The 25,534-nt window shown below is 34.5% G+C and overlaps 2 protein-coding genes across 5 annotated transcripts; one reads left to right on the top strand and one right to left on the bottom strand.

The window, feature by feature from the left end:
- Positions 1-68: 68 nt before the first annotated feature.
- On the bottom strand, positions 69-17,366 carry LOC106169742 (phosphatidylinositol 3-kinase catalytic subunit type 3). 2 transcript variants are annotated; one of them, XM_087001026.1, is made up of 22 exons: positions 17,225-17,366; positions 16,164-16,352; positions 15,130-15,273; positions 14,708-14,831; positions 14,223-14,405; positions 13,882-13,953; positions 13,573-13,668; positions 13,270-13,362; positions 12,683-12,868; positions 7,488-7,672; positions 7,153-7,270; positions 6,540-6,607; positions 6,298-6,406; positions 5,899-6,015; positions 5,579-5,716; positions 5,143-5,341; positions 3,660-3,809; positions 3,378-3,452; positions 2,744-2,912; positions 1,300-1,390; positions 1,012-1,137; positions 69-665 (listed from the first exon to the last, which is right to left on the bottom strand). In XM_087001026.1, the coding sequence occupies exons 1-22, from the start codon at positions 17,347-17,349 to the stop codon at positions 651-653; spliced, it is 2,772 nt and encodes a 923-aa protein (XP_086857152.1). In that variant the 5' UTR covers positions 17,350-17,366; the 3' UTR covers positions 69-650. The 2 variants fall into 2 exon arrangements, with proteins under 2 accessions (XP_086857152.1, XP_086857153.1); XM_087001027.1 differs by lacking the exons at positions 15,130-15,273; positions 16,164-16,352; positions 17,225-17,366 and having other exon boundaries at positions 14,706-14,831.
- On the top strand, positions 17,202-25,460 carry LOC106161670 (F-box only protein 22). 3 transcript variants are annotated; one of them, XM_087001034.1, is made up of 6 exons: positions 17,202-17,363; positions 20,029-20,203; positions 22,650-22,872; positions 23,356-23,469; positions 23,693-23,906; positions 24,065-25,460. In XM_087001034.1, the coding sequence occupies exons 1-6, from the start codon at positions 17,326-17,328 to the stop codon at positions 24,480-24,482; spliced, it is 1,182 nt and encodes a 393-aa protein (XP_086857160.1). In that variant the 5' UTR covers positions 17,202-17,325; the 3' UTR covers positions 24,483-25,460. The 3 variants fall into 3 exon arrangements, with proteins under 3 accessions (XP_086857160.1, XP_013394140.2, XP_086857159.1); XM_013538686.2 differs by lacking the exon at positions 17,202-17,363 and adding an exon at positions 17,504-17,692; XM_087001033.1 differs by lacking the exon at positions 17,202-17,363 and adding an exon at positions 17,504-17,692 and having other exon boundaries at positions 23,705-23,906.
- Positions 25,461-25,534: the final 74 nt, after the last annotated feature.

Raw genomic sequence — 25,534 nt, forward strand, 5'->3', positions numbered from 1 at the left:
AACAGAGGAAGCTTTAAGTGATATTCAAGAGGTATTTTTCCTTTTCATAAATATAATTAAAAGAAGACGTTTGTTGACAATCACAAACATTTTATTGAAATTCACTGGGAAGTTTGTAATATCACACATATTTAGTTATAGTTAATAAGATTTTTTTTTTCAATTTCATATGTATTCTTAACATTCTGGAAAACTACATACATTAAATTATGTCTCGGTAAATTGTAAAGACACATAACAGAACACATTGTTTGAACAAATCAAGATATTGCTCATTTTTTAAATGTTCTCATTTAAGTAAATGATCTCCATTATTTTGAAATAAATTAATTTTTTTATGAAAATAATCAACTGATATTGAATTCCTTACATAACATGGTCCCCTATCAGACATAAATTTCCATCTCTCAAGTGTAGATATATTGTTCCCCGCCCTTCTAAAATAAAATCAAATAATGCAGACCTATTCCAGTTCCCAGACCCTGACCAATTAAAATCAATGAAATTTTCGTGCAGAATGTACTTTGCATTATTGCAAATTTTCAAGTCTTTCAAAAATGTCACCGTCTATAAATGTGTTTCCACATTGTGTCTTTTATTTGTTTACATATGGCACCTAAAAACTTCCATCTCTTAAAATCAATGAAGCATCACTTCCTCCAATACTGAAAATTAAAGAAATTAAATTAAAATATAACTTTCAATTACGTGAGCCTTGAGCAGCAATTAGATGTACATGTAGTTTGACCAATTATATATCTGATATCATAACAATTTAATGTCAGTTTTGCCATGGTTCCATTATTCTGATATTCCTCTGTGGCAAAATGATAACATTTAACATTAAAAATGTATAACAGTTGATAACACACTATCATCCAGCAAATTTCTTACTAATTTGGTTGTTCAGAATTGATCACAAAAACAACACATTCGGTAAGAAAACTGGGCAACCAAATTCTATTTTAGTTACCAAAAACCAATATATAGCACACAAGTTATTAACTATACCTGTGCCATTTTATGAAACTGCTCCACAATCCCAGCCATGAAAGCAGACACACTAACATCAATCTCATTCTGTAAGTGGCGAACTGCTTCTTCATCAGACAGCTCCAGTTTGAATTTGTCTTGCACCTGGAATTTGTGAATAAAATTAAAAATGACAACAGCAATGGCACTTACAGACTATTTTCAAGTAGGAGCATATGTAACTAGTTAACTTTTTTCACTGCTCCCTCTAAATACTGCATACATTTTGTATGAAAAGATCATTGATTAACTTTAAAGGAGTATTACCTTTTTTACAGTCTTGTCGGGTTCCAGAGCTATGTCAGGGACATTGGCATGGATCATCAGTGAAAAAAGATTAAGAATCAAGTTTGCTGACCTGAAAGTTGTAATTTTAACTGTAAATGAGTTTCAAAATATGCACATCTTCACACTTTCTTCATCAATTACAAAACACTTTAAGGTAGTCACTCCAATGGCTTCAATACATAAACCTACAAATTGCATTTCCTATAGTTTTTTTCTTTTTTTTAATTCAGAGTAACATGCAAATGATTGCTTGACTTTTTATTGGGGATGAATTTACAAAGACTACACCAAGGTGTAGTTTACTAAGCCTAATGTGAAATGAGGCTTTTGACTTTTTACTAATTTGTGCATATAATTTCTCCACAATAATATGTTTTCTGAAGCCTGAACTGATTTCAAGCAGACACATAAATATTTGAGAGAACATTTTACACTAATGGAAAAAGCCTATGGGAATACTTAATCCACAATGGAAATAACAAGTTCTAGGAAAACTCCCTTTCATACCTGCTGCATTATAAATTGGATACTTGAGAGCCAAAAAAAAAAAAAAAAAAAAAAAAGAAAAAACAAACCCACTGACTATCTATCTATCTTGGCTGCCATTATTTCCTCACTTAGTGCTCACTTATTAATTTTCATTAAATATTTATTTCCTCACTTTTGTACACTTCAATGTACTTTGTTGTGATGCCATTTAGCTAATACAAAGTGTTTGAGGCTTGGGGATGGCATGAAGAAAATGAATCAATTTGTTCTCCTTTAAATAATTCACATTTAATTTGGAAAAAAGTATTTGCTTTGATTGTGAACATATTTCACATGGACAACAGGAAGATACAAATGGTAATATTGTTTTATGTGCACTGCTACATGCAAAATTATAGTAGCATGCTTGTTTCTCTTTTGAGCATATGTTCAGGACAAGAAAGGTCTTTTGACTATTCTTATAACTTGTTAACAAACTGATATACATCAAACAGAACACTAAAATATGCTGTGCTTGGTGCCTTTTAGTTCCTCCTTTTTTATTCCATGTATAAACTATAAGTGCCTTCACAAACAATTCCTTAAATGATAAGAACTGCTTCCTCTGGTCTCTTACAGACAGAAAATGTGTCCAAATATCACTACTCAGTACCAAATTTTTTATTAAAATGATTTTTTTAATGATAGACAGGTGGTTAAATAACCCCAAATCCCACAAAGACAACTCGTCCCTACAAGTCAAGCTGTTGCTAAAACATAGTAAGCCAGCCATCAACAACAATAATAGCAGTCCTCTTATGTATATAATAGACTGGTCATCAATATGGCAGCTGGATTGCTCTCTGGGGAAAGCCTTGTAAGAAACACAATATACAAGTTCCAAAAATTTTGAATGCTCAATTTATCAGAAATTCTGTGCAAAAGCTTTAATTACCTTCTTAAATGAAGAAAAGATGTATAACATAATGTTCTGAAATCTTCAAACTGTTTGCTGCTAGTGCCTCCCATTGCTTCTACCATTTCCTTACTAAGTTTCATGGGAGGTGGAAATGGCTTAGGATCCCTTCCAAGTATATAGCCAAAATCAATATGGAACATCTTGCCTGAAACATTAGAGATGCTTTAAAATGTAGAGCATGAGGGAGAATCTAAATATACATCAGAGCAATTTAAAAAAAGTATCAGTCATGACGATAAGACAGTTTCAACATGTCTGTTTAGTAATTTAAGTACACTATTTTCCCCATTTATTCATTCATTCATTAAAATATTTTTAAAATTTCTTCATTAATTTCAGATAAAATCCAACTGGGCATTATTTTTAAGGTGCCCATGCAGCTAAAGATTTTTCCCTTGAAAATCTCATACTTAATGGATTTTCCCCAAAGTAAATGGTGTTTTTCACCAACTAACCAACCTTTGATCTTCCTTTCCTGTTAAGTTCAAGACAAATTTTTCATGCCTTTAAGTAAAAAGTACGTACACTTTGTCAATTAAAATTCTGAATCTAGCTACTTCAATAATTGCTATATAAGTATGTGGTGTAGACTAATTTACTTTGGTATTACCTGATTTTGTGATCAGTAGATTGTCCAAGTGCCTGTCTCCAACACCCAGCAAGTAGGTCAAGACACAGTAGCCAGCTGAAACAGAATATATTCCTCTTTTTAAATAGAGTGCAAAGATTAAAACAAGCACATTCTTAGAAGTGAAAAAATTATTTTAACTTAGTTTTTTTTAAGTCTCCTCCATACCACTAAACAAATTATACTAAATTTAAACAGATAATAATTCACATCATGCTAAATCCCATTATGCTATGATTGTTATGAAAATATATGCACACACACCACAACTTTTAACATAGTTATCCATGACCTCATTGCGAATTCCATATGGTCCAGTTTCAAAAGGGGAATACTTTCTAAGAAAGTTCTGAATGCTTCCTTCCGATGATAAAACAACTGCTACATTGGTGGATTCAACAATCTGAACAAAACCTAAAGAACATATAGATTGGTTGAATAACATATAAATTGAATGAATAAACCTAAAATAAAGAAGGTAGTCTATTTTTAATTTTTGAATTGCTTCTAAATTGAAAGCTATCATTTCCCATAAGTACTTCTGGAAAATATGTATACTGACAAAGATTCAAACAGTCAGTGTCAACTGGCAATATATAGAGATGACAGATGTTTATTGAAGGGTAAAAATAGGCCACACTTTTTTATTTTTATGGATGACATCCTCTGGGGACCCCGAAATCGGTGCGAGAGGGCGAAAAAAAAAAAAGTGCAAAAAAAAAAAAAAAAAAAATGCTGCTTAAGTAAAGAATTGCCGTCAGTACACAGTTGGAAAACAAATTTACCACAGCAACACGTATCACAGAAACACGTAATAGAAAGGTAAAAAAAGAACCACCCCTTTTGCTGGGAAAAGGTCCACTCTGGGTAAAATTTGATCTAGATACATTAAGTTTTTATGGAAAATGGTCCACTTTTTCAAAAAAAGAAACCCCCCTTTTGAAATTGCTGGCTACGGGCCTGCTAGACATGCTGCATATTACCCAATCTATTTAAGGTTATTTCATGCATTTTGTTGGTATAACAATCAATAAAACAAATATCAAACAAACAGCATGTCTTTATTTGTTTTCTCAGAATATTAAAGCATTATGAACACTACACAGAAATGTTACAAAATGAAGCAAAGATATGCTTAATACTACCAAATCTATAAAAGGTCATTTCGGTCGATGCCATTTGGTCTACTTCGACTCACACGAAGCAGCCAAACTGTCGGGTGGCCTGACCGACCTACAGCCCACCAAATACCTTGACGCCCTGTTAACCCTTTTTTCGCTACAAAAAACCTGGTATGTGCTGCTTTGGACAGAATGTCACTGAAATTTTCCGGGCGATAATTGCTGGCCACCGCCAGCCTTTCGCATAATTGTAAAAAAGTGGATATCTCCATGCCCAATATCAATGGCATAACAATCCAAAACGACGGCCCCGTTCTCTTTATGACTTTATATAATTAATTGTCCTGTAATTTGAAAGTAATCCTAGAGATGAATTTGATGGCAAAGCGACCATATTTCCATGTGGCAGTAATACGCATGCGCAGAAAGCTCATTTTCTGGCAAATTCAATAACGATGTTTGCGACAACCGACATCGATGGGGGGGGGGGGGGGATTTTTTTTTTTTTGGGGGGAGAACGGACGAAAATCGGTGCGCGCGCAGGATGTCATCCTTATAAATAAAAAAGTGCGGCCTTAAAAAAAAAAACCTGTCCTATTTCCTGCATTCATTTCAAAATAACTTGCCATTTTTACAGCTTGTAGCCAATACTTTGTATGGTGTGAGCTTCAAGTCTAAGTTTTCCTGTCTCAGAAGTTTGTCCATTAGGCTTATCATCTGCAATACCAACTGATCCTGACGTAAGTCGTCGCCTAGTTTAAACATGGCTATATATTCAGTCTCTTCCACTGTTTTAAAGGCAAGTTTGCAGGGCATTAGCTGGCTCTGGATTAGAATAACAATTATTGAGAAATAATTTAAAATAATTTCATAACAAATAACAATTAACTGTTTATAAAATTACTTCTAAAATGTGGTTCATGATGAAACGGAAATTAAGCCAATGCTAACATGTAAATCCCTCCTCAGAAAATGGATTTAACTTCAGGAATCTGTCTAAAAAAATATGAATCAAACTGATCTCTACGTAAACTGTTACTGATTTGCTACAAAAACAAATACCTTAAATAATGTTGCTTTGTCTGGTAATAGTGCTTTTATCTTAACTTCTGGATCCAGAGGCAAAGGAATAGGATCAAAGCCAGCGAAATTGAACTTGAAAGTTTCATGGTCTGTTAACAATGCTTGCAATTTTTCAATCTGAAAACACATTTTAAAAAATCATACCATAGTTTCGTAAAGCAATGAATTAAAGAAAATTACTCTTGGCCTGCTTCTTCCTTAGCTATAATGAGAAAAAAATCCATCAAATGTTTTTAATTATTTTTTATTAATTCAACATATATTGTTGCCTGGGTTTATTTCCTCTTTACTTGACATACCTTCTTTGTTCTACTCCCACTTTCTCTGGTTACCATTTTCACTAATTGGACTAATTTATCTTGAAAGGTTTTCTGTGATGCTATCATTGACCTCATTAGCCTGTATTCTGGGCCAAGCTGGAAAAAAATACAGTTTGATTACTGGGTTTAATGCAAACATTATCTATGTCCCATTCCATATTGCATACTTGAAAACAACATTCCTATCAACACACATACACAAACTAAAAAAAACAAAATACAAATTGAAAAATAATAACAATAATTAGAATAAATTGAAGTAAAAGTTTTCAAGCAATCTCTTACATTAGGCTGCCGATCAGTTTTTTGTCGATGGTAGTTGGCTGACCCAACCATCCAGCTCTAAAAAATATAATGTTTTAAGGTGCATGCACTTACCCTCATCAAGGCCTGGCTAAATCTCTTCAAAACTGTGATATACATGCTCTTTATCTTTTCATCTTTGGAGGCGGAGTTATCCTGGTCATCACACTCTACCACAAGGTACCTGAATATTGAAAATACTCAATACAAGTGTGCTGTCATCCATAACATTTCCACTTGAATATGTTAATATACACTATTTCATTGAATCTCAAGTTCTGCTAGACAATGTACGATTTTACTAGACCATAACTTACCAGTATAAATAATTAGCCAATTTAAAGTTCTTTGATGCTCTTGATATGAGGAATGTAGCTAGATCCATCTAAAAATATAGAGCGAGTTGAAATCAAAGTATTTGTAAATATATTAAGAAAAAACTGTTTATGTGCACAGGTATGCATACCCAATCAACTTAAATAATATTTATCAATAAAATAAATATATTAATAAAATGAGTTTGGGGACAGGCCCAAAGGCAGGGATGGTTTGGGGTTCATGGGGTTTGAATAAATATTTGTGTGGTTGGAAAAAGTCTGCTCTATTTCAAAATTTGATCTATTCCATTTTAAGTTGGGTCAGGAGTATAAAGTACCATCTTTTCAGAAAAAGAGCTCCCCCTCCCACTTTTGAAACTGGGAACAGGTCTGGAAGATGACACTTCCACTTCATTTTTCTACAGTATGTGAAATTATTCAGGGCTGTTACTCAGTATTAACATACATCTTACCCCCAGTTACCACTTCCTTAAAATCTCAGATAAATATTGAGAATTAAGATTTAGAAAACACTTAACTATAGATTTATTTGCTTTAACACTAATGTTGTGGCCAGGGACTTTGTTTAACATAAAGATATCAGATAACATACTTGGTCCTCCAGTCTGTTTTCATCCACTGAGGCAGCTTTGATAGCCTCCATGATATCATCAGGGGATCCAGACTCTCCAGGGGACATGATGGGTGCATTGCTGGTAGTGCTTGCACTCCTGAAAATACAGTGAAGATTCTTTATACACATGTCTATTTTTATATCCATGTTTCAAAACTCAAACAGATTACATACATGAAAATTTATTTTTTAAAGTAAATTAGAACATCATTTACACTAGAAAAAATTAAATTTAACCTTGCAAAGTATATTACATTTTGTACATTAACTTGAACTGCTTTGTATGGAAATAGATACATTACAAATGTTTGTACCTTGATGTTCTACCACCTGTGTGATCTCCTTGAATGTGAGAGGTCACAGTGGACATTGCACTTTCTCCCAATACTGAGCCAGAAACCTGCCGATTGGTTGGAGAAGTTTCCTGGCCTGCTCTGATCTCCTCAAAATTCTCATACTTTAAGGCCTGAACAAGTTGCAGCAGGTAGAGGAGAAGATCCTTAAACACAATATTTAAATGTTTATTTTGCTACATTGCTACATTTGCTACAGTTGTATTTAAACCCACCAAGGTCCTGTGTTCATTTGTTTTGATGATTTGATACTTTTTTTTTTATTGTCGGATGATATCATTCTGATATAAATATTATACCATGTACTATAATAATTCTATAGCAAATCTAATATGGTACCACTGCTTTGAATCTAGAAAAAATGATAACAAGACAAATAACAAATGACTTGAGACCTTGATTACAATCAAGTGGGGCTATAATAACAGACTACTGCAAGCAATGAGCAGTGTTTACCGCCAAAGATATCTGGGTTGAAAAGAATGATGCCACATTTCCTATCTGGTGTATCATGGGTCCAAGCAACAACTAGAGGATCAGAGAGGCGATACCGCCTCCGAATATTGTACCACCAGCTGGAGCAAGCGCATTCGTATAGACCCCCACATACACAAAATAAGGGGTGCAGCCACCAGTCTTGTGCTTGACAAGCTGTAAAAATGCAATCAACAAGAATTTTCAAAATATGCAAAAAATATATATAACTAAAAATGGTGCAATCAAAGTTAAGTTCATTGTAAGGTAGGTCAAAGGTCAATTTCAAGGTCACAGTAAATTGCCAGTATATGACTTCCTATCCAACTTCAATAGTAACTATGGACCTATCTCTGCCAGTTTTGGAGATAAAAGGGAAGCAAAATTTGCAAAGTTCAGTTCATGGTGAAAAGTAGGTCAAAGGTCAATTTCAAGGTCACAGTAAGATTGGCAGTATATGACTTCCTATTCAACTTCAATAGTAACTATGGACCTATCTCTGCCAGTTTTGGAGATAAAAGGGAAGCAAAATTTGCAAAGTTCAGTTCATGGTGAAAAGTAGGTCAAAGGTCAATTTCAAGGTCACATTTAGATTGCCAGTATATGACTTCCTATTCAACTTCAATAGTAACTATGGACCTATCTCTGCCAGTTTTGGAGATAAAAGGGAAGCAAAATTTGCAAAGTTCAGTTCATGGTGAAAAGAAGGTCAAAGGTCAATTTCAAGGTCACAGTAAAATTGCCAGTATATGACTTCCTATGCAAGTTCAATAGTAACTATGGACCTATCTCTGCCAGTTTTGGAGATAAAAGGGAAGCAAATTTTGCAAAGTTCAGTTCAAGGTGAAAAGTAGGTCAAAGGTCAATTTCAAGGTCACAGTAAAATTGCCAGTATATGACCTCCTATTCAAGTTCAATAGTAACTATGGACCTATCTCTGCCAGTTTTGGAGATAAAAGGGAAGCAAAATTTGCAAAGTTCAGTTCATGGTGATAAGTAGGTCAAAGGTCAATTTCAAGGTCACAGTAAGATTGCCAGTATATGACTTCCTATTCAACTTCAATAGTAACTATGGACCTATCTCTGCCAGTTTTGGAGATAAAAGGGAAGCAAAATTTGCAAAGTTCAGTTCATGGTGAAAAGTAGGTCAAAGGTCAATTTCAAGGTCACATTTAGATTGCCAGTATATGACTTCCTATTCAACTTCAATAGTAACTATGGACCTATCTCTGCCAGTTTTGGAGATAAAAGGGAAGCAAAATTTGCAAAGTTCAGTTCATGGTGAAAAGAAGGTCAAAGGTCAATTTCAAGGTCACAGTAAAATTGCCAGTATATGACTTCCTATGCAAGTTCAATAGTAACTATGGACCTATCTCTGCCAGTTTTGGAGATAAAAGGGAAGCAAATTTTGCAAAGTTCAGTTCAAGGTGAAAAGTAGGTCAAAGGTCAATTTCAAGGTCACAGTAAAATTGCCAGTATATGACTTCCTATTCAAGTTCAATAGTAACTATGGACCTATCTCTGCCAGTTTTGGAGATAAAAGGGAAGCAAAATTTGCAAAGTTCAGTTCATGGTGATAAGTAGGTCAAAGGTCAATTTCAAGGTCACAGTAAGATTGCCAGTATATGACTTCCTATTCAACTTTAATAGTAACTATGGACCTATCTCTGCCAGTTTTGGAGATAAAAGGGAAGCAAAATTTGCAAAGTTCAGTTCATGGTGAAAAGAAGGTCAAAGGTCAATTTCAAGGTCACAGTAAAATTGCCAGTATATGACTTCCTATGCAAGTTCAATAGTAACTATGGACCTATCTCTGCCAGTTTTGGAGATAAAAGGGAAGCAAATTTTGCAAAGTTCAGTTCAAGGTGAAAAGTAGGTCAAAGGTCAATTTCAAGGTCACAGTAAAATTGCCAGTATATGACCTCCTATTCAAGTTCAATAGTAACTATGGACCTATCTCTGCCAGTTTTGGAGATAAAAGGGAAGCAAAATTTGCAAAGTTCAGTTCATGGTGATAAGTAGGTCAAAGGTCAATTTCAAGGTCACAGTAAGATTGCCAGTATATGACTTCCTATTCAACTTCAATAGTAACTATGGACCTATCTCTGCCAGTTTTGGAGATAAAAGGGAAGCAAAATTTGCAAAGTTCAGTTCATGGTGAAAAGTAGGTCAAAGGTCAATTTCAAGGTCACATTTAGATTGCCAGTATATGACTTCCTATTCAACTTCAATAGTAACTATGGACCTATCTCTGCCAGTTTTGGAGATAAAAGGGAAGCAAAATTTGCAAAGTTCAGTTCATGGTGAAAAGAAGGTCAAAGGTCAATTTCAAGGTCACAGTAAAATTGCCAGTATACGACTTCCTATGCAAGTTCAATAGTAACTATGGACCTATCTCTGCCAGTTTTGGAGATAAAAGGGAAGCAAATTTTGCAAAGTTCAGTTCAAGGTGAAAAGTAGGTCAAAGGTCAATTTCAAGGTCACAGTAAAATTGCCAGTATATGACTTCCTATTCAAGTTCAATAGTAACTATGGACCTATCTCTGCCAGTTTTGGAGATATAAGGGACTAAATGTTATAATTTTGGAGTTACCATAATGTGCCATAAATTTCCTACAGAAAAAATTAATTAAAATAAAGAAAAGGTCATTTTGGTCAAAGTTCTTGAAATGGGAGGTTCTCTGAAGTTGCAGAAGTTTAAATTTGATAAAATAATGTCATTTTTGACCACAAGTTGTCTGCTTTGCCAAGCATTATGTTTTATTTTTCCGGAGTTCAAAATTTATTATCCATTACCGTACTGCACATTTTTACGGAAGCCGACTGGTGCCATATGTTGAAAAAAAAAATTATCTCGAAATTTCGAGATAGCATTTTTTTTGTTCAAATTTCAAAATACTATCTCGAAATTTCGAGATAAATTTTTTTGCTCAAATATCAAAATGCTATCTCGAAATTTCGAGATAATTTTTTTTTTGTTCAAATTTCAAAATGCTATCTCGAAATTTCGAGATAAAAATTTTTTTTGTTCAAATTTCAAAATAGTATCTCGAAATTTCGAGATAATTTTTTTTTCTACATATGGCACCAGTCGGCTTCCGTACATTTTCCTTTCACCACCAATATGTACTTTCTGATACAGCGTAACTCGAAAACCGTATGGAATACAAAAAAACCGAGACCACCTCCAGTGTTGGGCTTTACATGCTCTACAAAATGCAAAAAAGAATGGGTCTCTAGCATTAACGGTTCCCGAATTAGAGACAGTTTTCAGTTTCGGTATCTTATGGCCGCTACTCCTGTGAAAATGCACCGATTGACCCCAAATTCACGGAGATGAAAGATGACCTGAAGGGTAACACTTTCCAATAATATTATTGGTTAAGTCTGTGTGGCGTCTGAATAACAGGGCAAAAAAATTTTTTTTCGTAAAAAATTTCATTTTTTTGAAAATTTTGACCCATTTGACCTTGAAGTAAAGGTCAAAGGTCAAATCCGAGGGTATATTTGAAATCTACACATATGACTTTTGGAAAGCCGTCTATAGAAATTTTTCCCGTAACTCCTTCTGTAGGGTAGATAATTAGCATTTAATTTTGCCATTTTTAGACAAGGGTGCATTGCAATGAGTGCCACACCCAGACCCCAATACCGACAAAGCCCAAATTTTACGTGGAACGAGTTGAGATTATAGGTGACCTAAATCCATGAGATGGGTACGGGGGCCCTTACCGTCTAGGAGGAGAAGCGGTAACGGTAACATGGCGGCGGAGCCGGCGGAACGGACCGGACGGGACCGAAACCATGTGTACCGCCAGCGCTAACGCTGGTGGTAAATTTTTTTGTTCAAATTTCAAAATAGTATCTCGAAATTTCGAGATAATTTTTTTTTCTACATATGGCACCAGTGGGCTTCCGTACATTTTCCTTTCACCACCAATATGTACTTTTTGATACAGCGTAACTCGAAAACCGTATGGAATACAAAAAAACCGAGACCACCTCCAGTGTTGGGCTTTACATGCTCTACAAAATGCAAAAAAGAATGGGTCTCTAGCATTAACGGTTCCCGAATTAGAGACAGTTTTCAGTTTCGGTATCTTATGGCCGCTACTCCTGTGAAAATGCACCGATTGACCCCAAATTCACGGAGATGAAAGATGACCTGAAGGGTAACACTTTCCAATAATATTATTGGTTAAGTCTGTGTGGTGTCTGAATAACAGGGCAAAAAATTTTTTTTTCGTAAAAAATTTCATTTTTTGAAAATTTTGGCCCATTTGACCTTGAAGTAAAGGTCAAAGGTCAAATCCGAGGGTATATTTGAAATCTACACATATGACTTTTGGAAAGCCGTCTGTAGAAAATTTTCCCGTAACTCCTTCCATAGGGTAGATAATTAGCATTTAATTTTGCCATTTTTGGACAAGGGTGCATTGCAATGAGTGCCACACCCAGACCCCAATACCGACAAAGCCCAAATTTTACGTGGAACGAGTTGAGATTATAGGTGACCTAAATCCATGAGATGGGTATGGGGGGCCTTACCGTCTAGGAGGAGAAGCGGTAACGGTAGCCGTCCGGCGGAGCCGGCGGAGCCGGCGGAACGATCCGGACGAGACCGAAACCATGTGTACCGCCAGCGCTAACGCTGGTGGTACAATGAATCATATCCAATCTACCTCATCATCAGCCTGCTGCAGTCTGCTAACAGCATATTTTCTGACTGCAGGATAAGTAAATGCTGGGCACAGAAGCTCCAGAGCATCCTCTGGGTCTATAGGGCTCCATTTCTGCATCAGATCCAATGCTTGTTTCACCTCCTGGGGGATGTCCCACTTCACACACTTCAGGAACTTGGTCAAAGCCTAATAGTCAAAAATATAAAAATACATTAATAAAAATAGTTCTTTTCTTTTTTGCTTCTTTTTTGAGTTTGACATTTTTCAGGACTTAAGGAAACATGCACACAATCAAGTATTGATATGATACATTGTTTACTTATTTTCAAAGCAACACAACAAAATGTTTTTTTTAATTAAAAAATAGGTGGTACTGAAGCTCAGGGTAAATTTGGTTTAACTGCCCTTGTTTTGTAATCACAAAAGAAAATATCAAATAAATTTATCTGAAAATGTTTTATTTGCAAATTATGTAGATACAAATTCAACAATGATTTTTATGAATAAATACACAATATTGTCATATTAAGTTATACTGTCCATCCAACACATGAAAATGTATGTCCAGTTCACTTAATGTTACTTACTTTTTTCTTTTCTGAGAGATAAAATCTGAACTTCCACAACAAATCTTGTTCCTCTGATGTCAAGGTTTTAGTCGGAGGATATCCAAGTATAGTCTGAGGAGAGAATTGTGAAAATATCACAATTACCACACAATAAATAAACTACTATTCATCCCATTTCACCATTCACATTGTTGGTTCTGGAAATAAGTTTTGGAAAGGAAAAGTGAAGGTGTGGAGAAGACCCCCCACCCACCCAGAATATACAATGTGAATGGAAACTATCACTTCAGTGCATCAAATAACATTTGAAGAAATACTTACATTCAGTTGATCCCTGTTGCCTGCATTAGGTTTCAAGTCCCTATCTGTCCTCAGACTACGAGCCAACTTATGATGTTTGCTTTCAACTAAGTTTTCCTAAAAGTACAATCTGAGTGCTTAAAACCACCTTCAAAACTGGCCAAAATATTAACTTAACAAATAAAATGCATAAGAGCTATGTGAGATAAAAGCATTAAAATCCATCCTTTACATTTTAAGGATCTCTGCAATGGCTTTATTTGTGCATTTAACAGTAATATTGCTCCCACTTTTATACGCACTGAATGCATTTATATTTTAAATTCTTACTAGTGATATTTCAGCATCTGGCACAGAGACAATGTCAGCATTTGTCCTCACTGGAAGAATTTCATCCCCTCCCTGAAGTTTTATGATAAAAAGAGACAGATGAAGAAGTTGTTAAAAGAGCTACTTTGAAAGTAAAAATATTTAAGGGTGTAAATTAAGCATGTATTAATTTGCACTTTAATGATAATATTTTAATTCTGTGCATTCAGTTAGTAAAATAACAACATATTTAAGTATAATTGAAACTTGTGTGACTTTAAACACATCTAACTGATTGAAGAAAAACTTTAATTTTTAAAATGTTATTTACAAGAAGCATGTGTTGCCTCATGAAAGCTAACCTTCTCAAAGTAAACAACTGCAAACTCTGTTCCTTCATAATGAATCAGTGGGAATTCTACCATGAGGTACATGAAGTTTGAATCCCTTTTCTGCTTTTCATTAATCATCTCTATTTCCCTAAAGGTCAGCCTGTCTAGCCAGTCCACCTTCAGCATGTGTCCATCTTTGTGCTTTATGCTCAGCTGTAAAAATGTCAACCCATCACATTAATACAGTGTCCAATACTAAATAACCAAATTGTCTTATATGAAATTTCTAACAGACAAATGTTAAAGGTACCATGCTACAAGGTATTACACACACACACAAAATCTGCAAATGCCTGAATGACAGGAAAAAATTAAGCAGCAATCCAACCAATTGCTATCCACCATCTTATCATAAAATTCATAAAAGTTTTAGTAACAGCAACACTGGTCAAATAATTTTTTCAAGAAATGAGTATTGTATCTACAGAGATAATGAGACTTATTCAATCCTACACCTTAGCCAGTCTGCTCATTTCATCTTTTGACCCATCTATCTTGCCTGGAGTGGTGGAACCAACATGGCCATCTGCTTCCAAGTCTGGCCATACTTTTAAGTCATGCATTCCCTGACGGAAAGTTCTATAAATGCCCAAAAAAACAAGTATTTTTGTAATCATACCAGCTATAATTTATCAAATTTTGTGGGTTGCAGTGATTTCAATGTAATGATATAAAGACTTTTAAATGTGAAACAGACTAAAATATGCAAGCAACCACATAATATTTCATTTCTTTCTTCTTCAACTGACTTATATGGGTTTTACAAAATAACACCCATTTAAAAAAATGTTAAAAATTGTTGACTCTTAGAAAGAAAAAAATTTGCCCAGATAAAGCTATAAATCTAAAATGCAAAGAAACATTGTTTTTAAATTACCCATGTTTTCCAAACAATGGCATTGTGGTTCCCCCTACTGGAATGGCATTCCTGGGACCATAGATATCCCATATTGTAAAACAGGCCAAGGCATTCCGAGGAAGATCACTATACTTCACAGGCAGTGTTAACCATTCATTCCAACTGAAAATGGATGGAAAATGAAAATAATAAAGTTTTTGTTATTGTGTTTCCTTGTACAATTTAACATACATTTTAGTTTACATCAGATGAAATGTTTTTGGTAACTACCTAACAGTAAAATGCTAATATAAAAACACACACATAAGTTTATTCAATGCCAATCTCACATGAGAAGTTTATAATGAACAAAGTGGTAAGCAATAAATGCAGGCCCGTAGCCAGCAATTTCAAAAGGGGGGTTCTTTTACTGAAAAAGTGGACCTTTTCCCATAAAAACTTAATGTACCTAGATTAAATTTTACCCAGAGTGGACCTTTTCCCAGCAAAAGGGGCGGTTCTTTCGAACTCCCCAAACCCCCCTGGCTACGGGCCTGAAATGAACATTTAATATATATCTATGCAACGGAATTATTGATAATACCAGACTGAGGTTGAGTGTTCTTTGTCCTGGTTTGTCTACCACAGTTAATTATCCAACCAGTATATAATACGCATGTGACTGAGTCATATGCAGAAGTTGGCATAATGATCACATCAGGTCATATGAATAAACTATAATTATGCTTTCTATACAGGCATAGCAGTGACATTTCCTAATACACTAACTATAAAACAGAATATGAAACAATAAAAAATCTATACATTTTTCTATTAAATACCTACTCAATCATCAACAAGTAAATCCCCTCACACTAAAACAAAATTACCCATAACAGCTGTATGTAAAATCTTCTCTGACTGAAAAGAATGATACAACCTAGATGATAAGTAAAGATAAAAATTTAAATAATTTAGTCAATCTATCACCAATTTGTCCAACAAGTTAGTGTTTTTATTTCCTATTTACTCATGTCAGCATGGTTGACCCCAGCTTTTGTAGTAGCACTTACTTCCATCTGGTACTGAATGCCTTGTATGCTGTCCTCACTGGCAGAGTGAGAGGTTTGCCATCTGCATACACCTGGCAGGTGACATACAGGTCAGAGCAGCTGTCCTTACAGGCTCCAGAGAACCTCAACAATGGATCATTTACCAACTGCTTATATCCAGGCCTGTCACGCTTCCCTTCAAGAGTACCACTGAAAAATATACAACAGTTTAAGATGCACAGTATCATACTTTTTGCCTTAAAAATTTGTACTTAAGAGATTTTCCTGGAATAAATAGTAATCTACTTCATCTTAGTAACCTTCAATTCTCCTTTCTTGAAACTCACCAAATACCAATCTGGGCAAATTAAAAAGTCTTTATCTATGCTTATAAGTAATGGTTATTCAAATTCCGCCATAACTTTGGCTTAGTTCTAGCACTGGTTTTGTGTGATGCAATACTGTATCTAGATCGTTGACAGGTAGTTCAGTTCGTCAGGATTAAAGAGGTAAATTTAATTTAATTTAATTTAATTTTTATTTATTATTATTTTTTATTTTAGGTGACATAAAATACACTTAAAAACAGGAGAGCTTTAAAACAATTTTCTTTCATTTTATGCAATCGTCATATACTCATTTCACGAAATAACTGCTTGTTGCATTTCATTGAAGACTGCTGTCAATGCATCAAAAACTCACATGAATAACTGTCTGTGTTTTATTTAGCATTTAATCCTTGATGTGTTTAACGAAATTGTATCATGTTTAACTAAGCCAATTAAAATGGTGCAAATTAAAATCTTCACAAAAGCGTAGAGGAACTATCGTAAATCAGAACTGTACGTTTACAGTATTTCAGTGTCTGAGATCATAATGAATGACAGAACTCCGTTTAAATGGTGTGTCACTGACTGTACAATGCACACTGCAGCAGTGGTGTAGTGACTGTGTCTTCGGAAGAGCCCTCGCTGAGAAGATAATTTGGTGAAGCAAAAATGGGCTATTTGCAGAATTATCGTTCTTAGTGACTATGAACTAATAACTTAACGGCAAACTCAGCATTTTAAGTGTATACTTACATTTTAAGCTGTACATTCACATCTAAATCACAGCTATATACGTAACAAAATCTTTCAGGAAGATCCCCCATCTTTCTGGCACCGTTAGATGTCGCTGGTGAATGCGACTCAAGATAGATCACCATCAACTTTTAAACAGGTGCGTGAAAGTACATGAATATTGGATTAGGTCGTCAAAATTGAGTCAGAGTCACAGTATTGATAATTTAAATTTTCTAGCATCATTTTATGTCTAAAACATATGACAAAAAGACACTAAATGCCGTTTGCAATAAGCGTATCTTGCCAAAACTTCTGACACAGCCCCGAACGAAGAAGGTTCATAATAAACAACATCATGGAAGGAAATCAACGCGTTTCTGGTGCTCTACAACAGTGCGATTTGACAAGTGTTATGAATGAGTGGACTGAAATAATTGAACACGTGTTACAGTTTCTTCCTGGTGCATCACTTGAAGTTTGTAAACGGTTAGGAAACGTGTTTTCATCCAAATTCTTTATAATCGTGCGTAGTACTAGTAGTAGAGTCGCTTCTTTCTACCCCAGTAATGAGCTAGATACTTGTAATGTAATGCACAGATAGCCACATATTTGGATATGATGAAACCGTTTTAAGTTTTAATCCAGGTCATTAAGACCAAAAATTAAATAAGTTTTAGTGACACCATGCCCGTCATTTTTTTTCAGACTCCACTTTCAAAAATAGGTCAAAAGTTTACCCATTTGATTTTCACCTCGTAAATAATGTCTAATTAGACCCCATTTCCAGAGATTAGATCGATCTACTTTAGATCGACCTAACTCCCTGGGAGTTCACGCTAAATAGCTGTCAGCCGAGCGGACACGAAAGTTAAAGGCATAATAACTCTTTGTATGAGACCTATATTTCACAATAAAAACCTTGTGAATAACTCATAGAAATATAATATATTCTGTTTTACCACAAAAACAGCAGTTATAGCTTTTATTCTGATATTTGAACTTGTCTTTAGACCACGTGACCTCCATTGATTTCTATACTCTGTTAAAATCTCTTAAGAGATTTTAACAAAAAACCAAACTTTTTAGAAAAAAACCAGGGACTAACTTTGAATGTAAAAATGGATTCATTAACCATTGGTAAGTATGGGAAAATTGTTGTTTACTCCAGGAAAATTCATTTTTTGGCCGAAACGAAGAGTTATTATTGCTTTAATTACCCCCTTACAGCTTGTAATAGGCGGGACGGACATTTAAGCTGGATTATCTGACAGTAATCTAGTGAGACTTCCCGTGGGGATAGATCGATCTAAAAGCTCTGGGAATACGGCTCTAGAAATTTGAAATTTACCACATAAGATGTAGAGGGGCTAGTCATATACAACAAATTTAAATTTTGATATTAGCGTTTTCCCAAGCAGAGTTATTTGTTTGCGAATTAGACAAAGTGATAAAAATTTGGGGCACATATGCCGGCTTGTGCAATATGCATTAACACAGTGTACTGAGTATCTTTCAAAGTGTATGTAGTAGAGTTTGACAATTAATCATTTAATTGGCTAAATTGGGAACAAGAAGGGGGGCATGTAGCAAAAAAAAAAAAAAAATACAAAAATATTTGCCAAAATTTCCCCAAAAATCTGACATGCTGGTTAAAAACCTGAGTCCTTATTCTTCTATGTGGCTTATATTTCAAGTCTACCCAACAACCAGACTCGGCAGTGAATGATCCTGAATTCACCGATAGGTCGTTTTCAAGGTGTGCATCAGTTCACTTTTCATAGTATCATACCCCGGAACAAATTTTGAGATGAGATGTACTACTTTCCAACCCCGCTCAGAATCATTGCTATCATATGGCATACTAGGCAAGAGTGGTGTCGTGTCTGATACTGCATAGTGAGTACTGACCCACACCTTGAAAAGGGGTAGTGTGGTCCCATCTACCGGTGAATTCTGGATCATTCGGTGTTGAGTCTGGTAGTTGGGTAGGTCTGTATTTTGTCTTGCCTGACTTAGCTGAATTAAAAGAATCAGTTAAAAGGTTTGCACTTAAAATTTTCACTTCTGACCTTTCCTATTTCATCAAAACGGTACCCAAGAGGAAGTAAGAACATGTCAGGAACCACAGTATAGAAAAGTGTAGATAGTATTTTTAAAACTTTCATACATGATGTAGTATTAATTCAATCAGAGGAAGCCATTGTTTGATGAAATTCACACATAGGAAGTCAAGTTGTACTGTAAGTACACCTTGTACCGTTTGTAGTGTTACATGTATGGGGCAGCATGTATCATGTACTGGGGTAAAGCCATCAAATTGGTCATTTCAATAGCTTTGCCTTTGCATTTGTTATCAATAGTATCCGCAATACTTCTCCAGCCCATTTGTCCTGCCCAAATATATATACATTGCCCAAATAGTTACATATCAGACATGTATGTCTCAGATACCCAGTATTTATTGCCACTGTTATTCTACTAATAATTGCCAAATAATTAAAACTTCAAAATTATTTTTAAAAAATAGGTATACCAAAGTAATAATTTCAAGTTCAAAGATATGCTGACTTAGAAATTCTTATTTTGATGAATTTTTGTGGGACTTTGCATTTTACAACTTATGCCAAATCAACAAAACTAGCTGTTTTATTTGGACACCAAGCAATTGTCTCCTCTACCAGCTACAATGTAATAGGTTTTTGCTTGTGCTGGGGTTTTAAAGAATTGTTATTGCCAATATCTGTTGAATTTCTTGTCTTAATTAAAAAATTCTAGAAATGTAGACAGGTGTCAGATTTTTTTTTCATTTCTTCTGTTTTCAGGGTTTGTAGAAACTGGAAAGAAATAGCAGACAGAATTCTTAAGAACCGTATTCCAAAAGTGCAACCCATTTTATATGGCTGGCACAGAGAAGACAAGAGTGGACCAAGCTCCTTTAAAGCTGTAAAGCTGGAAGGATGTAGGCAGTTTAAGGATGCTACAGGAGAGAGGATACAGGTTATTATAGAAATTTTAATGAATGATATTCTATGTTGTTATTGTCTTTTAATCTTTCCATTTTTATGTACAGACACAGATGTGTCTGTACATATTGCCATCACCTGCGTCTGTCGTCGCCGTCGCCGTCGCCGATCATGTCGCCGTCGCCGTCGCCGTGCACTTTCAGCGTTAACACCATAAGTGGAAGACAGTTTTACTTTTTGGCTTTATATTTACAGAGCTGACTAATATTCATAAAACGCAGGTCAAGTTCGAAAATCAGCATGATCGGGCCATTATTGTAGAATTTATCCTGTTTTTTCACTTTTTAGCATATATGCAACACTGTTAACACATTTCAAGGAAAACCGATAGGCCTGTTGTCATGAAACTCACAGGAGTAATCAATCTTACTAAAACGCAGATCAAGTTCGAAAATCGGCATGATCGGGCCACTATTTTAGTAGTTATGCTGTTTTTTTCACTTTTCAGCATATGTGCAACACTGTTAACACATTTTAAGGAAAACCGATAGACCTGTTGTCATGAAACTCACAGGAGTAATCAATCTTACTAAAACGCAGGTCAAGTTTGAAAATCAGCATAATCGGGCCATTATTTTATAAGTTATGCTGTTTTTTCACATTTCCTCAGATTTATTTCTTAGGCATGTTAACAGTCTCATTATTAAACTAATAAGATGTGTAAAAGCGTTTGTTTGACATTTCCTGCATCTTTACAACATTGTTAGTTGATTTAGTAAAAATGATGGTAAACTTGTTATCATGTATTGTATAATAGAGTTTCAAAAATGGAAATAAACTCATATCATTGCAGTTTGTCAGATTCATTCATTCACTATGTTCAGAAACTCAGAATGGAGGAAATTGGACATTAAACACTGTTCTATTGATATTTTTCCCATCTCATCAATTTTCTTAGTTGATCATATATAAATGGCAGTAAATTGTTAATTTTGTCATATGTTAAAAAATTGTTAAAAATGGAAAAAAACACATTTCAGGACAGTGCTGTTTTGTCTACATTTTGGCATTTTCAAGGTGTGACTTTAAAGTTCCTTGGGCCTGAAGACCTTTGCTAGGAACATTTTCTGAATATCCATGATACTAATATTTTATTATTAAAAATTGATGGTAATTATCCTGTTAAACATTATGTAATATTGCATCAAAATTTGAAGACACCCCTATTTCGGACACTGCTCCCATGATGACCATTTAAGGAAAACCATGTCACTTACTGTTCTCAAACTTACAGGAAGAAACATGGGACTTAAATAAAGCTTCAGTGGGCAATGCAGTCTATTTGGTAAATTTTTTTGGCAGTTAATCAGTTTTTTTGTGAAAATTTAATTTTTCACATATTGGCATTTTCAAGGTGTGACTTAAGAACCTCCACGAGCTTGAAGACCCATGCTAATCACATTTTCTGAAAATCCATGATACAGATCTTTTATTATTAAAAACTGATGGTCATTATGCTGTTAAGCATTATGTAATAGTGCATTAAAAAAGAAGAAAACACAATTTTGGGTGCTGCTGCCATGATGACCATTATGGGAAAACCATGTTACTTATGATTGTCAAACTTTCAAAAAAGAAACAAAGGACTAAAATGCAGCCTGAGTTGGAAAAGTAGTCTAATTGGCTTCTTTTTCTGGAAGTTATACATTTTAGTGAAATATTCATTTTTATTATGTTGGCATATTCATTGTGGGACTCGAAGCTCCCATGGATATGAAGCCAAATGGTAATCAAATTTTCTACATGTCCATGCTATTTATAGTCAATAATCAAAAATTGGTGATAATTATTCTGTAATTTATTATGTAATGTTACATCAAAATTGACAAAAATCTTTTTGCACTGCTACTACAAACATTATGAAAAGAAAACTGTGTTACTTATTATTATTTTCAAATTACAAGTATGATTTGTAGGATTGGCATGCAGTTCAAATAAGAAAGCCAGCTCAAATGGGTTATCATTTATTATTGAATTTAAGCAGTTTTATGTGAAATTTTCATTTTTCTCATTCTGGCATTTTCAAAGTGTGAACTTAAACTCCCATGGGCCTGAAGCCTTACGCTTGTTACACATTTCACTTACATTGGTATTACCTGTTGAGCATAATTGAAATTTGATGTTGAATTTGCAGTTAAGCATAATGTACTTTTGCATCAGAATTGACATTAGCCTGTTTTGTGCATTGTTATTGTCTGCTTTTTGTCTGTACATTTGACAGCTTTGCTGCCTTGTTACTATTGTTTTTATTCATTTTCTTTTTGTTTTTAAATCTAAATGGTGCTATATTGATATGTTTTTCCTTAAAAAATATTTTCAGAACGTATGTGGCTAAAATACATTATGTGTATATGGGAGTCTATTGTAAGTGTATTATGCTGCTTGAGTTTATCAAGAGTGAAAATTTTTTGTTTTTGCAGTGGCTTCCTCTGCCACCTAAGGTGACAATAATGTTTGTCAACAATGAAACCTGGGAAAAAGTTAGTATCCCGATGAGCTGTGAAGCTCCGTCCAATGTAAAGCCTACTAAATCAAACAAGAAAATACGATGGAGCAGTTATAAGCTAACCATTGAGGAATACATCAATAAGAGATTACCTTCAAACTGCCCAATTCTGGGTGCAGTGGCGGGGGGAGCCATAGGTGAGGAGAAACTGATACTGTGAGAACTCTTACATAGTGGCCATAGTGCAGCTGTGTGGATGCTTGGATTACTGGGTGATCCCACCACAGCTCAGACTTGAATATTTGGTTAACTAAACGGAGACTGTTTTTAGAACCAATTTTTATTTTTACGTAGCCAACTAACTGAATACACTAAGTTTAATTTGCTGTTTATTTCAGTTTGTTATATTTCTATCTAAAATGTGGGTCTGAGTTTGTACATTTTTGTTTTCAACAAATTAATTATTTTAAAAGTATATTTTCCATAATTTTATACAATGAGTATTTTCACTAAATCTATTTAGATTGACTTGAGTAAGATATCCATAAAATATTAGTAAGTTTTTGGCATGGTGAACTTGATCTTGTGCTTTGTTTAAGTTTTTTTTTTTCAGTTTCAGTTTTGACTACCCTTTTAGTACAGTATATACAGTAAATGTTAATGATTTTGCAATATTCCAGGCACCCCCATGAGTTTGGGACCATCCTTGGAAATAGAAAGTGGTCCTGGTTGTGCTATAGCATTTATACCTGAAATTCCTGGGTTGGAAGTGCATCATTTTCTCCTGCCATTTGGTAAAATATTTTAAGTGTTATTAATCATAAATCACTTAATTCAGTGAATAAACATAAGGTAGAGTCAAACTTAATAACAATAAACCTTTGCCTTTTTAAAAAAATCAGTGGTAGATGTATATTAACATTATTGTCAATCTGATAATGTGTATTAACAGATTTGCCCTTTTTAGTCATTGGTATTCTTAAGTTTTAAATATATTTTTGTTTGTTCTAATATTAGATTATGATTCAGAAAATCTTCCCACAAAAGAAGACTATGAAAACATGACAGGAATCTCCAAAGATAAGCACATTAAGGCAATGATACTGCTGCAGGCATCTGAATATGATGTCCCCTTTGATGCTGCACATTGTTTTTGGAGCCTGAACAGAGACATTGCTATTGCTGGTGGCAAAGTTGACAACATCATTGCCCCTGATTTGGATAAAAAGAGGTATTGAAGAAAATATATATATATTATCCTTGGATCTGTCCAGATTTGAGAAACCATTTTAAAGTAGCCCATTGCTTCAAATTGATTGCATCATTTATATTCTGCTTTATTTAGATGTAGTTCCTTCTTAAATTGCTTTTTTTGTTTTTGTTTTTCAGCGAAGATGAGGCATGTATCTTAGGTATTGCATTTAGCGGAGATAATGTTCAAGCAGCCAGTGTTATGGTAGAAAGCCATATCAGAGATCCTAAGGAAGTAGAATGTCAAATAAAGAAACTGAAAGATTGCAACATTTCAGAAGAAAACAGTTTTGCATTCATGTTTGCTTGCCTCGGCCGAGGATATTATTTTTATCGTAAATCAAATGTGGAGGCTGATATATTCCGAAAGCTTTTTCCTAGAACTCCATTATTTGGCTTCTTTGGAAATGGAGAAACAGGCTACAACTTTTTGCCAGATTATAGCAAAACAGATCCATATGTGGAAACAAAAAACAACTATACTTTTGGAAGTTTTGATCATGGTTATACTACCATATTTTGTTTGATATCTGTCAACCCCACTTTGCCTGTCTAGGCTACTCTACTTTATGTTTATAAATACGAATGTGAAAGATGGTCATCATATTTGTTTCACTTTAATATGCAGAGGCTATTGATAGATTGTCCCTATTATTGGGATCATTGAGTTGACTCAGATGAAAAGATGTTGTACTTGTTATATCAATCTATTAAATAGTATTTAATTCTGGATAATATTGCAGTCACTGCCAGCATAGTGCTGCCAGCAAATGTTTCCTACATTGATAGGGCAGAGTTTGTCAGTTTGACAGTGATGGGAGTTAATTTCAAAATAGATGAAATATAGGTTCCAATCATGCACTGATCAGACTCAGAATAGTGATCCATATTTAACAAATGTGCAAACGCTCTATTTTGTGGGGCAAAACGTATTTAAGTCACATTTTTTGGAGTGCAAGTGAATCAGCCCTTTTTATTGTTGTCTGTGACAACCCTGGGGAAGTAATATGTAGTTTTAAGCTGCCATATATTACATTTATGTATATAATGGTGTGTTTATATATTATTATGAACAGATTGTATGAGATGTTTTAACTAGTCTGGGATGAGCTCATGTATGCAGAAAAGTAATGAAAGACATTAATTATACTGATGTAGGTCATGTACAGGCACAGAAAACAAAATCAGCTAAAATTTGCAACATTGACTCAATTTTGGTGTTTTTAGAGACTTAGGATTGTGACAAAGAGCAACAAGTTTACAACTAAATAAGAAAGGGACATTGAGGCTTTGATAAACTTGGATTGATGTGCATCATCACTTTAAATAGAAATTCCCCTTTTTTGCTGAAAATGTGGTTCACATTTTTCAGAAGATACTTGAATTCACTGAAGATCATAGAATTATTTTTGTATTGTTATGTACAAGAGCAAAGTGTATGCAATTTTCTGTAAATCTACATGTACAAAAGTTGGATTTGGATAAGAATCGACTCAGATGAAAATGCTGAAATAAATTATAAAATCTTTTGAAATTATGCGTCATAGAAAGCATCTCACAGTAATGTGTTCTAACATAATTTTGGTAGGTGTCCTGTGCCCATTACGT

This window comes from Lingula anatina, chromosome 1 (assembly GCF_051362555.1).
Source record: "Lingula anatina isolate TDL-2025a chromosome 1, LinAna3.0, whole genome shotgun sequence".
Classification (NCBI taxonomy): Eukaryota; Metazoa; Brachiopoda; class Lingulata; order Lingulida; family Lingulidae; genus Lingula; species Lingula anatina.